The 14,691-nt window shown below is 39.3% G+C and overlaps 1 protein-coding gene across 1 annotated transcript in view; it reads right to left on the bottom strand.

Annotated features, from left to right (window-relative positions):
- The window catches only part of DNAJC15 (DnaJ heat shock protein family (Hsp40) member C15), a 79,345-nt gene that overhangs the window by 34,752 nt on the left and 29,902 nt on the right, over window positions 1-14,691 (bottom strand). The window contains exons 2-3 of the mRNA XM_068984670.1: window positions 9,481-9,532; window positions 6,036-6,109 (exon numbers count right to left, since the gene is read on the bottom strand). Coding sequence (XP_068840771.1) covers window positions 6,036-6,109; window positions 9,481-9,532 — 126 coding nt within the window. The remainder of the gene's footprint in view (window positions 1-6,035; window positions 6,110-9,480; window positions 9,533-14,691) is intronic.

Genomic DNA, 14,691 nt, shown 5'->3' with positions numbered 1-14,691 from the left:
TCAAGTGCTTCCAACAGGTCAAATAGGAGCAGAGCTGAGGCTAAACCTCTGGATTTAACCTTTGCTAAACCTAAGGCTCTGCGGAGAAAGCAATGGCAACCCACTCCACTACTCTTGCCTGGAAAATCCCATGGACAGAGGAGCCTGGTGGGCTGCAGTCCATGGGGTCGCTAAGAGTCAGACACAACTGAACGACTTCACTTTCACTTTTCACTTCCATGCACTGGAGAAGGAAATGGCAATTGACTCCAGTGTTCTTGCCTGGATAATCCCAGAGACGGGGGAGCCTCGTGGGCTGCCATCTATGGGGTAGCACAGAGTCGGACACGATTGAAGCGACTTAGCAGCAGCAAACCTAAGGCTAACTGAAGGGACTGGGCATGAAGGTTTGATTAGAGTGAGTTTAGGAGAGAACAGGAAGAAAGGAATGGGAGACAACTGTTTTCAGGAGCTCTTAGAGAAAACTGCATGCATGAACTCAACTTTACCAAGGAAAACTATACATATGTGATTGAATGTACACATGTTTCTAAAATGTGAACCCTTTCCTAAGGAATGATAAATAAGTATGTGCTTGCATAAAACAAAATCTGAAAGTATATAGCCCCTCAATGTTATTTTGGGGTGGTGGAATTATGAATATTATTTTCTTCATGTTCATTTATACTTTCTAAATTTTCAACAATGAACATGGTTACTTATACAATTTTTTTTTTTAAAAGGACTAAATAAAGGAAACCAAGGAAATTACTTGAGTGTAAAAAGAGTCCCAGGGAGCCAGATCTGGTCATTTATATAACTTGTTCTTTTTGACCAGCTTGTCATAAATTTCCATTAGCACCTAATATGTGCCAGGAACTTTTCAAATGAGACAAGTGAAATTCTGTCCTTCATCACACCGTTGTTCCTCTGCCAGTGTACCAGTGCTGTGAGGACTAGTCCCACTCCAAATTCCAAGTAATTAACAATCTAGTGAGAAAACAAAAAACAATCTCCTCCTCCAAATTGGAAGGGAACCAAACTGTTTCAGTACACATATTAATATGGACAAATCATGTATATATACACAAGTGCACACACACAGGAATATGTAAAAGAATAAGAGCTGTATAGGGAATACACATACAGGAGCAGGGCTTTAACAGAGGAAAAACAGCTGGCTTTAAGGTTTCTCGCAAGCAGCTAAAATTTTTACTAGATGCATACCTTACTCCCTAATATTTCTATGAGTATCTACCTTTGGGAGTTCCAAATTCTGAAATGTTCCGCATACAATAAACATAAATCGCTGATATTTCAAAAACTGTCATTTCCACTATATTCACCAAGTTCATTAACCCTAAAAGCGGCTATTATAGCCAAGCAAATTTTTTCCTTCGTTTTTTTCCAGGTAGAAAAGGTTAAAGAAAACTAAGACAAGGTTAAAGTTTAGCATCTGGATGAGGCTCAGACCATAAATACTGACCTGTTTCAAGTAAGTCAATCTGTAAGCAACCCATCATCACTATCCTTCTGAAGGAACTAGATCATTTTTGAGGACAGATATTTACTATTTGGGGCTATATATAGAATATTAGACAGAAGACAAAATCATGCCTTCTAAACTCATATGGAGTTTAGGTTTTTATTACATAATTTTTAATTGAAATTGTGAGCCCTTTGAAGCTTACAAATATAACATACCTATACTGCATTATATTATTAGCTTATATAGAAACAGGCAATGCAGAACTGTTTTCTGACAACATTGGTGGGTCAACAAAATGGTAAGATTCACAAAAAATGTGATTACAATAAGGAACAACTATATCAAACAGATGGAGTAGATAGTTACATTTTTCTAATAGAATTTCCAAGAACAGAAAGAGTGGGATTTATTCTGTTGTCTATTTGAAAGATACTCTGATCCTTACAAATTATTATTTGTATTATTTTAGTCATAAAATATATAAATATATAAACAAAAGTCAAAATAATTTTCCTACTAAAATTTAACACTGAATGCTGTAGTGCTATATATTATCAAAAACGATGTGAAATGAACCAAGTTAAATGAAAGTCTTCATTAGCTAATTTACTCAATCACTTGAAACATAACACCCCTCCAAACAACCAGAAAAATACATCATTCCATAGTCTTAAGAGAAGAAATACATTTTACATTTAACATAAAGTATAAACTTGAATTATGTAGAATCATCTATTTGATTTATAGATCCACAGAGGGATAGTTTTAATTAGTGTTATTTCCATGAATTTCACCTAACCATAAAAACAATTTAAGTCCAATTTTAAAAACTTGTATTCAAGTAAAAAGGCAAATTCACAAATAGAAAAATAAGAGCCTCAAAAGAAGATGAATGACTTGGGTTTTTCCTCCAGAAAAAAATTAGGGGTAATTAGACAATAGCTGAGTCAATAAACACACATGAGTACTTTAAAAAATTAAGTAAAAGGCTCTGATTCAAAATAGCAGACTGAAAATTAGTCTTTTACTTTCCAAAGGCTCTTTTAAATGAGAAATGAGATATTTTAAACAAGAAAAATCCATAATAGGCCTAGAAAACAAGAAATGGAACAAGTACCAAAGCAGAAAGTTCAAAGAAATCCTGAAAGGTTGAAAACAGGGAAGACTGCACACACAGAAAAATCACAGCAACCCAATCACCAGAGGAGAGAAAGACGAAAACACTAAGTCCAGGCTCAACAGACACAAAACATAACATCAGGGTAATTAAACCAGGACGGCAGACAGACCATCCCTAACTCCATTAGTACAGGGCATAAGGGCTGCCACCTGCCACCTCAGCCCTCAGGCCAAAAAAGAGAATGCATCTTGGTGTACAGAGCAGGTCTCAAGGAAAGCAGAGTGGCTTAACAACAGATAACATTTCAGAACCCAGAGGGCTGAGGAGAGGGGGCATTTATACCAAGGAGTAAAATACACACAGTACTCAACACTGCAGGTTCCCAGACAGCCTCTGGGCTCCTTGCTTCCAACGAGAGACATGACTGTGGGCATAACCCACCTCCATGCTCACAGCACACTGCCAATCCTCTCATTCAATTAAACTTAAAGCAAATCTACCAAACTGCTGAAAGAGGCCACGAATATGAGTTCCAGGAGCAGAGACACACTGGAAGGAAAAAATCTAAGAGGGTCTTACAGAACAAACAGCTATACATGTAAAGAGGGAAAGAAACAAACTCTCCATACATTCCATGTAAAAGAAACTATCCTAGGCAACATTCCAGAAAAATGGGGCAGAGGGAAGCATGAGAAAAAGAAAGATGAGATATAAGAACAAACTGATGTTAAAGAATAGAAGCAGCAAATACACTTCGAGAAAAAATGAAGAGAGCGCCCACAGGAACCTGAGTCGAACCTTCTCCTTTGAGTGACAGGCATTTATTGACGCATGACTACAGTCCCTATCTGTTAGTAACCGGTTAATAATGAACAGAGTTATAAAATCAAAACACTGGAAATGCCGAGCTTATGAACTTGGCTTTTTGAGATCAATGTCAAGGGAAAGTATGCATATTTTTCATTCTTCAATTTCCCTGAAACAATTAATGTTTAAAGAGTTATTTTTAAAAACTAATATCTTCACTGAGGTTTAATCACGATGATGACAGATACTCCAAGAGGTTTCACTGCAAACTAGATGAGTAGTACTTTGTGAAAAAGAGGGCAGATGAAAGCCACTTGTCTTAACTTGAAGCCCAGAGGGAAGGGGAAAGGTGGGGGGGGGGGCGTGAGTGTGTATGCATCCCTTTCCTCTTATTAAGAAATGCTGGGGCCGCCTTTCAGGATACCCATGACGGTCTCTTAAACTACGCCACCTTATCTGTGAGCCTTCACAGAGCAGTGAAACATTTCTCATTTTCTTTCTCTCCCTTCCGTTACAACGTTAAATAATGTAATTCTACAAAACGTGAGTCTATTTATAAGTCTGTCTACTAAAGATCATCAAGCAGGAGAGAAATGATTTCCAAAAGTTTCCCAATTTACTACACGTAAACATATATCAGTAAAGGATGAGATGGTTAGAGAGCATCACTGACTCAATGGACATGAATTTGACAGCTCTTCGGGAAATAGTGGAGGACACAGGAGCCTGGCGTGCTGCAGTCCCTGGGGCTGCAAAGAGTCGGATACCACTTAGGGACTGAATAACCACAAACGTGGAAAAACACCTGGACATTTATGTCACTATTTCCAGGCATATGCTCTATTTCCACTGACCATCATCTAGTCCCTGGACTGTCTCAATGCCCTTTCAACACATTTCACAGTTTCTCCTCTGGCTTATTCTAGTCTGTTGCCCGCCTGCTCATAACCTTCCAAAGGCTTTCCGTCAGACTTAAACTCTGCAGTCCTTGTCATAGTTGATTTGGCTCTAAGTGATGTGGGCCTAAACGACCACTATTCCTTCCACACACTCATACTGGAGTTACTCCTACTACTCAACTCATTCCCACCTCAGATCTCAGCAGCATTCCCACCACCTAGGAAGCTCTTCAGATGGTCACATGGTCTGTTCCCTTCTCAGAGAGACCTTCCCTAACCTACCTAACACAGACTCTTCTCTGCTGTTAAAAAATCAATCTCTTACTCTGATTTGGGTGGTCCAGTGGTAAAGATGAGACAGGAGACACAGGAGGCCACAGGTTTGATTCCTGAGTTAGGAAGATCCCCTGGAGGAGGAAACAGCAACTCACTCCAGTATTTCTGCCTGGAAAATTCCATGGGCAAAAAGGAGCCTGGTAGGCTACAGTCCATGGGGTTGCAAAGAGTCGGACACAACTGAAGTGACTAGGACGCATGCACCCTGATTAGTTTTTTAAAGAAAACTAAACTTCTAACTTCAATACCTCTACATATTATATATCTTACTTATCTGTTAACTGTCTCCACTGAAAAGTAAACTCCTACAGGGCAGTGTCTGTATCCGGTTCATGACTACCCCACAATTGTGTCTAGGATGGAGCAGGTGCTTCCCTGCGGCTCAGCTGGCAAAGAATCTGCCTGCATTGCGGGAGACCTGCGTTCGATCTTGGATTGGGAAGATCCCCTGGAGAAGGGTAAGGCTACCCACTCCAGTATTCTGGCCTGGAGAATTCCATGGACTGTATAGTCCATGGGGTTGCAAAGAGTCAGACACGATTGAGCAACTTTCACTTTGACATAGTAGGTGCTTAATGAACATTTGTTGTATGAATGCTATTAGTAAATACCTATTAATACTTAAGATGAAATATAAACAGGAAAGCAGAAAATAAATACACTTTCCCTCTAATCACAGACATGCATTTTCAATTGGCAGTCACTTGTAGTTCTTTTGTCCTTGAGTTTAATTATCTGTCCGTTTGTCATCCTTTTAAAGTATGGTTATTGTTCATAACGAAGCCTCAGGGGCCTATAATGCCTTTACTGAAACAGGTCATTCATTCTCAAACTGCTGTAAGCCAAGCCGATGTAACCCAGATCTTCTGTCTCCCAGTAGTCAGTGTTAATGCTGCACTGCTTCTGTGAGCTTTCTGGGCATGCTCTCCAGGGGTCACAAACCCCAGCTCACCACACTACAGCTTCTTAGACACCTACGCCCATTCAATTTTCACTTAGATTCCCCTCAGCAGAGTAGCCGTGACGCTGGTAGATGGATGTATAAGCCCTAAAGGGTTTCAAAGTTGGAATCATATAATTTCAAGTTTGAGAGAGCCAGGTGTGGTGGTACAAGGAAGCTAGTTTCAAATTTCAAGATGAAACTAATTTGGGGGTATACTCCATCTGGACAGGGACCATGTCTGTTTTGTTCACCAGCTATGCCCAGCCCCTGGCACAGGACAATCACTGAATGAATAAATGAACACTAATTAAACAAGGAAAGTAAATTATCTCAAAGTTGATGTAATACTACTAAAAGGAATATAGTAATTAGCAAAGTCAGAAATAAGCATAGATATAATATGCCCAAGAAACTTCAAAGTAAGTTTAGATTTCTAACTAAACTCATTTTTTTTTAACTTACAGGAGTTGAAATCTTCTTCGCAGTTTCTGTGATTACTTGTCCTAGAGGTTTCCAGATCTGAAATGCGTAGCGACCTAAATATAATAGTAACAGGAATAAAGGCAAATACATTTTCTGTAATGAAAGCCAATACCCACAAGGTGCTCACCATAGCAGTTAATAGTTTACTTTATATATGTTAGCTTAATAACAATTTCAAAACCTACCAGAAAGACAGTAATTTTTTCAAACTTCTAATTTGTTAAATGGAGGACAGATTTCATTTTAATTACTCCAATTAAAAAAAAAACAATTCTATTGCTTCTCACAATGATAATCACTTTGAAATATATAGAAAACAAGTCATGTTTATGATCTATACAACACAGGACTGCTTTTAATGAAGTTACCACTAAAGTAATAAAGCAATTACATGGGAAATATTTACAAAGAATGTGTTTACTATCAATTTCTCACAGAGGATGACGAAAAGCTTCTTTATTTTAGTACTTTCCTTTCTTAGTCACCCTAATTATCAAAACTCCTCTGAGACTAGACAACTAAGTATCAATAGCAAAAAAGGTCCTAATGTGTTTTGAGGGCGCAGACAAGAATCAAATAGCATCAGGCCAATCAGAATGTGTGTCCTAACCAGACTGTGTGTCTGCTATACTAGTGTCTCTTTTCTAAAATTTATGATCCTCTGAAGTTTCTAACCACGTTATTTGCAAATTAAGATTACTACTGGGAAAATTCAACTATATAGATATCTTATAATAAGTTATCTGTCTAAATATACTGTTATTCCTGTTCAGACAACATGCTACAGTGAAAAATAAAGGATGCTAGTTAGACCTAGGAAGATGTGAAGTAGTCAGCCTAAGTGAAGTCACTCAGTCGTGTCCAACTCTCTGCGACCCCATGGACTGTAGCCTACCAGGCTCCTCTGTCCATGGGATTTTTCAGGCAATAGTACTGGAGTGGATTTCCATTTCCTTCTCCAGGGGATCTTCCCGACCCAGGATCGAAGCCAGGTCTCCAACATAGTAGACAGACGCTTTACCGTCTGAGCCACCAGGGAAGTCCTAGTCAACCTAAGTAGGAGACAAAAAGCTCTTGAAACCAAGGAGAATGTTAAAGTAAAATTAAATAAAGCTGAAACCCTAATTCATCTAAATCTCTTATCACATAGAGATCAACTTTCATTTGATTCTCCAATAGTATAAAATATGGCTTTTCAATTCAGTTCAGCTGCTCAGTCGTGTCCAACTTTTTGGAACCCCATGGACTGCAGCACACCAGGCTTCACTGTCCATCACCAACTTCCAGAGCTTATTCAAACTCATGTCTCCATGGCTTTTAAAGTGTCTCAAAATTCCTTCAAAACCACAGTCATGCAATCTCGATGTAAAAAAGCAATCAAGGGCTTCAAGAACTGACATTTGGACATTTACTTTAACCATAAAAGAGAAGACAAAAGTTCTAACAGTCCAGGAATACTTTTCTTCTAAATTCTACACTTTAGTTGTAGTTGACTATGAAAGAGAAATGCCTGCTATTTAATATTCTACTCAGTAAAATGAATTTGGCAAGAGCGTAATATGTATGCAGTACATATACCAATTCTTCTCATTTTAGAAAGAAGACCTTGGCAAAAGCATATCTTTCTCTAATTTCAAATAAAAATCTTACATTTGAATTTGAAGTAACTATGCCTATTCTTATTTCAAATTCAAATGTAAGATTTTTATTTGAAATGAGAAAGACATGCTTTCAGAAAACTAAGATCATGGCATCCAGTCCTATCACTTCATGGCAAACAGATGGGGAAATAATGGAAACAGTGAAAGACTTTATTCTTTTGGGCTCCAAAATCACTGCAGATGGTGACTGCAGCCATGAAATTAAAAGATGCTTGCTCCTTGGAAGAAAAGCTATGACCAACCTAGACATATTAAAAAGCAAAGACATTACTTTGTCAACAAAGGTCCATCTAGTTAAGGCTATGGTTTCTTCAGTAGTCATGCATGGATATGAGAACTGGACTATGAAGAAAGCTAATTGCCGAAGAAATGATGCTTTTGAACTGTGGTGTTGGAGAAGACTCTTTAGAGTCCCTTGGACTGCAAGGAAATCCAACCAGTCAATCCTAAAGGAAATTAGTCCTGAATATTCATTGGCAGGACTGATGCTGAAGCTGAAACTCCAATACTTTGGCTACCTGTTGTGAAGAACTGACTCATTGGAAAAGACCCTGATGCTGAGAAAGATTGAAGGTGCAAGGAGAAGGGGATGACAGAAGATGAGATGGCTGGATGGTATCACCGACTTGATGGACATGAGTTTGAGCAAGCTCTGGGAGTTGGTGATGGACAGGGAAGACTGGCGTGCTGCAGTCTATGGGGTCACAAAGAGTCAGACACAACTGAGCAACTGAACTGATGCCTATTCTGCTATAGCAATTAATACTAAAATTATTTTATGTTTATGCGCAAGTCTGTCAGAATTCCTTTTCAGACATGATACTCTTCACATGAAACCTTCGTTAAGTAGTTAACTATAGTTACATAATGAGACATAAGACTCTGATGGTATAAGAACCAAGAAAAACTGAACCACTGATCGTCCTGATTTTAAAGTTCTCACTGGTAAGGTGCTTTAAATAGAGTTGTGTGGAATTAAACATTATGCAAAACAAAATAAAATCTTTTAAGTCTCTTTTCCTATTCGATGTCATTGTATATAACCACAATAGAATGTATTAATAGCTCCACCTACAAAGAAGATTCAATTAATAAGATCAAACCCATGGCCCTTAGGAGACACAAAAGCTAACTGAAAAACGTAAATCTTTATCAACAAAGAAATGCTCTCAGATGAACATTTAATTAGAGAATAGCTATGTAATTTAAAATTATAAATTAATGACTGGAAGCAATAGCAATTTTACTTTAAATCTTTATAACTATTCTTTCTAAAAAGATTTTGGCAGTAAAAGAAATCCTCCTGGGTTTCCAAAGAAATTACACCAATACATTAAACTGAGTAATAAACACACTACCAAGACTAACTAGCTCATCAGAAAGAACTGACAGAAAATGTATAAACTTATCTGCAAGAAAAAAATAAATATGGGCGTACAGAAGAGCCCCATATCACTTATACTGCTTCACATTAAAGTTTATTTTTAAACAGTATACTATAGCTCACACTAAAAAAAATGTCAGGAAGATCAGTTATTACAGGGGCTAGTTTCCCAAACTTTGGTAGCATTAATTTCTTTCACTACAAAGTTTATCTATACTGACAAATGTTCACGGACTATGAACGCTGTAAAGAATGGGAATGTATGTCTTAAAATCAAAAACCTCAGAAAACTGAGAGTCTTCTCAAAATTCACTCTAAAAGCTATTTGGAAATATTTCTCCTACAACATTTATTGATATGTATCCTTTATTTATCTTACCTGCAAAGCCAAGAGCTGCAATACCCAGCCCCACAGCTATCAAACTTCTTGCCTACAGAGGAAAAAAGTGATTATCATTTACAGTGCTACATATGAGTTTTTAAAGTAAATCATTTAAAATAATAAGAACAATTATGTTAAATATCACATTTTCTTCAAGCTCTGCTGTGTAGAAGTTTTAAATATCTGCAGTGCTTATGAGATTATATCTCCTACACACTATACTGGCTGATTTTCAGTGAACTGATTTTAGATTTCATTCATTTTCCATGTATTTGACTTCATTCTGACCAAGAGCCTTTATGTTACTTATTGCTAAAATGTTTTCCATAGACTATTCTTAACAGTGGGTCTAGTGTATTCATCTTCCATAAATATAAAAGGCAAATATTTCCTCCTCCTTTACATATATGATGCTCAAATGGACTCCGCTCTATTTAAAAATTTGATAAAATATGATATCCAAGTGTAGCCAAGAAGCCAAACTGTGGAAAATTAGTAAACGTGATGAAAAGCTTAAGAACTAGCTTATTTCTAGCTTTCTAGACCAAGGTAAAAATTTTAAAATAAGAGCGAAAAATCCAGAGTCTAAAAATATGAGCTCATCCAGATAAATTTTGAATTAGGTATATACTCCATATTATTCTCTGCTTTTCTCCTTAACCACCTGGGGAAAATATTTAAGTCACAACAGAAAAAGGTTTTAGGTAGCAAAGATCAATGGACGTCCCCAAGATCCATTCTCCCTTTCTTCTACAGGATCAAAAATTCCTATTTTTAGCCAGACACATATTTCCAAGCCTCCCTTAGGCTTAGGTACAGCATTGTTTAGTAAATGTTGGCTTATAGGATATAAGCAGAGCAGTGCGCGCAGCATCTGTGAAGTCTTTCCGGGCGGGGGAATGTCCCTCCCCTGCACCATTCCTCCTTCCCGCTGGCTGCGATGTAGATGCGAGACCAGGAGCCGCTGTGCCGGACGAGGAAGGAGGAACAATGAGGTGGAAGGACGCTGGTCTGGATGATCATGGAGCTGCCACAGTGCCCCTGGATAGCCTCTATTTACATGAGACAAAAATAAAACTCTGGCTTCCTAAGATACTACTCATATTTTTGGTTTTCAGGTATTTGCAGCCAAATCAAAATTTTGATGGGGTCATAACTGAAGAGAGATACTATAGAAATGGTTTTTGTCTGATTAGTGGTGAGAGAGGCAAATCCGTCACATCCAGCAAAGACTAAGAATAGCTACAACAATCTTACCAGGGGACAGGAATGGATTCATTTCACATCAGTGCAGCAAAAAGTCAAAAAATGGAGGTTGAGACTGGAAGGACAGTAAAACCAAAAAGCCCTACAGCCATTAGTTTTCAAGTTCTGTAAGGGAATGCAAGTTTTAGGAAATAAAACCCCAAATATTCAACAAGAGACTCCACAAGGATAAACATCAGGATACAAAGGCCAACCGTATGAAGGTGCTCTAACTTTAACACCCAGTAAGGCTCTCTTTGGAGAAGGGCAAAGCAAACCCACTCCAGTATCCTTGCCCGAAGAATCCCATGGACAGAGGAGGCTGGTGGGCTACAATCCACAGGCTTGCATAGAGTTGGACACGACTAAAGCAACTGAGCACTCAGGCACGCAACACCCTCTGAGAAATCTAGAGCTCTTCATAGACGAGACGAAGAAGGTTCATCTAGGCTTCTTCAGGTCCAGTGTTAAAATGCACCTTCTCACCGGGCAGAGCACTGGGACAGTCTCAGGGAAGGAAGATTCTTTCTCTGGCAGAGGGCAAGCCTAGAGCTAGCTAGCCAGAGGGGCCAAATAGTCTTCAAGGTTCCCTTTGCTACTGCTGCTAAGTCACTTCAGTCGTGTCTGACTCTGTGCGAACCCCTTAGACGGCAGCCCATCAGGCTCCCCCGTCCCTGGGATTCCCCAGGCAAGAACACTGGGGTGGGTAGCCTTTCCCTTCTCCAGGGGATCTTCCCAACCCAGGATCAAACCCAGGTCTCCCGCATTGCAGGCAGATTCTTAACCAGCTGAGCCACAAGGGAAACCCTCCCTTCAGGTTGCCTAGACTTATTTACTCCTGAAACTGAAGGGAGATGTGTATTGGTTTAAAGATGTTCTGGGTTGGCTGAATCCCTTTGCTGTTCACCTGAAACAGCACACAATGTACCACATTGTCAACTAGCTATACGCAAACACAAAATAAAAAGTTGAAAGAAGAAAGAAAAGGAAGTTCTGTTGAGGTGTATTTTTGCCATTTTCCAGAGCTCCCCAGGGACTACATATTTTGACTTTTCCAGTCTTATTTTCCATTGGTTCACTTTAAAAATCCTCAGTTTAACCAAAGTACTCAACTGCCTCATGTGTGAATTTATTTTCCTTCCTTATAAACTCTACTTACTCTTTTATCTGACTAGAAATATCTATCTGTGCCTGTCAAGATCTGACATATTCTCAATATTTCAGCCTGAACCAGCCACAGAATGGGAGAACTCATTTGCAACACATAAAAGAAAATTTAAGCACATATCCAAAAATACAGAAAATTCTTCCCCATTAAGACGACAGACAATCCAATAGAAACGGACAAAAGAATAGGTCAGGAACTTCATAGAAAACAAAAATCTAAAGGGCTGATAAACATAAATACTAATGATAACAACCACCAAACCAAAATGGTGTGGAAATATGAATATTAGAATATAAAGATCTCTGCCCTTTGTGGAATTTGTTCTGTTCACCAATGAATCAAGCACCAAGCAGTAGTATCTACACTTCTAGGGTGATTCTTCCAGGATATTCCGCTAGGATTCATGTCTAGGATAACAGTGATAATGTACATAAAGGACTTAGCACAGTGGCTTGGCACATGTACTTTTAAATGTGTCTGAGTAAAAGAAGACTCACAGAAGTGGTTTTCAAGGTAGGCTCTTTTTAATAGATTAATTATTATATCATTTTTACTATTCTGACTATTCAAATATATATGAGACAAAATAGCTGCCTTACTAAACAGATTTTTATGTCAAGATATTTATATCAAAAACATTAAACCATTAGGCATTTGGTCATTTTTCACTTTAACAATATGTAAGGCTCAACTGTGTTTAACAATTAAAAATTCAATTTAATTTTCAATAAATAAGTATTGAATACGCTGATGATTACTGTCCACTTGCCCCCCAGGTTCATTTTCCGCTCTTCCCTGACTTGCTCTGTACCTCTGTCTCCACTTGCCTCAAAAGTCTACATTACCCAGTCTGCATTTCCCCTCCTGCTACTGGTTGGGTTTTGCCAATGAGAGGAGGTTTCACAGAACACCAAGCACTAGCTACCAATCGCAGAAAAGGACTCTAAACATCTCTGCCCAGTATATCTTGGTGCCAAAGTTTGGAAGCCAACCACAATGCTCAAACACTGGATAGAATAAGATTTCTTACCCAGAGAAGGGGCAGAGTAAGATCAGCTCCAGCCCAGCCGCATGCACCAGTCTCAGGAGGCTGGGGGATGACAGCTGACAAGAGGAAATCAGCCCGGTACTCCCTTCCCCTCTTTAGCCCACACCATCCCTGGAGTCTGAGATACTGAAAGCTGGGGGCAAGACTGAAACAGGAAGAGATCATCCCACAAAACTCAGGCTGTGTGAGCTCCTCACCTTTTGCTAAAAAAGTGCTCCGAGTCCAGGACCCTTTCTCATGAGGTCGAGCAGGGCTGAAAGCCTGTGCACATGAAACTGCTTTTCTCAAAAGGAAGAATCAGCAGAAAAGCAGGAGTGGAAGGAAACGGAAAAACAGTACCATTGATTCCCTGCTATGTTACCTCTGCGGCCGCAGCTCTTGTTCAGCAGCTCTTCCTCCACGCCTCTAGCTCTCACTGGGTTCTGGAGCATGGTTCCCAACCCCTTGCCTCTTTGCCAGAGTAGGTAACTGTTTCCAACTGTCACTAGTCTGTGGGTGACTGATCATCCTGTCTTGTTTACCTTAAACTATGCCCACAACCCTGCAAAGAGTCACTTCATAAAACTATGTGCCCAAAACCCACCCATTACTACCAGTATCCTCACTGACACAAGCATGAGTATACACGAGTCACTATATTATGCATAAGAGATGCAGTGTATAATAAGGCAAAGGCTTGTTTCAAATGGGTCCTCTACAGGATGCTGAACATGGTGACCCTCCAGTGCTAATGCTAACCTGCCAAAGGTATTTATCTTTAACCTTCAGTTCACTTCAGGTCAGTCGCTCAGTCATGTCCGACTCTTTGCGACCCCATGGACTGCAGCATGCCAGGCTTCCCTGGCCATCACCAACGCCTGGAGTTTATTCAGACTAATGTCCATTGAGTTGGTGATGCCATCCAACCATCTCATCCTCTGTCGTTGCCTTCTCCTCACACCTTCAATCTTTCCCAGCATCAGCGTCTTTGCAAATGAGTCAGTTCTTGACATCCGGTGGCCAAAGTATTAAGAGTTTCAGCTTCAAAATCAGTCTTTTCAATGAATATTCAGGACTAATTTCCTTTAGGATGGACTGGTTGGATCTCCTTGTAGTCTAAGAGACTCTCAAGAGTCTTCTCCAACACCACAGTTCAAAAGCATCACTGCTTTGGCGTTCAGCTTTCTTTATAATCCAACTCTCACATCCATACATGACTACTGGAAAAACTATAGCTTTGACTAGATGACTTTGTTGGCAAAGTAATGTCTCTGCTTTTTAATATGTTGTCTAGGTTGGTCATAACTTGTCTTCCAAGGAGCAAGTGTCTTTTAATTTCATGGCTGCAGTCACCATCTGCAGTGATTTTGGAGCCCCCAGAAATAAACTGTGCCACTCATTCCACTGTTTCCCCATGTATGTCCCATGAAGTAATGGGACCAGATGCCATGATCTTCATTCTCTGAATGTTGAGCTTTAAGCCAACTTTTTCACTCTCTTCTTTCACTTTCATCAAGAGGCTCTTTAGTTCTTCTTCACTTTCTGCCACCAGGGTGGTATCATCTGCATATCTGAGGTTATTGATATTTCTCCCGGCAATCTTGATTCCAGCCTGTGCTTCTTCCAGCCCAGTGTTTCTCAAGATGTATTCTACATATAAGTTAAATAAGCAGGTGACAATACATAGTCTTGACGAACTCCTTTCCCTACTTGGAACCAGTCTGTATTCCAAGTCCAGTTCTAACTGTTGCTTCCTGACATGCATACA

The sequence above is a fragment of the Capricornis sumatraensis genome, chromosome 12, assembly GCF_032405125.1.
Source record: "Capricornis sumatraensis isolate serow.1 chromosome 12, serow.2, whole genome shotgun sequence".
Classification (NCBI taxonomy): Eukaryota; Metazoa; Chordata; class Mammalia; order Artiodactyla; family Bovidae; genus Capricornis; species Capricornis sumatraensis.
The sequence above is the reverse complement of the archived record's forward strand: the minus strand, read 5'-3'. Positions and strand labels throughout refer to the sequence as shown.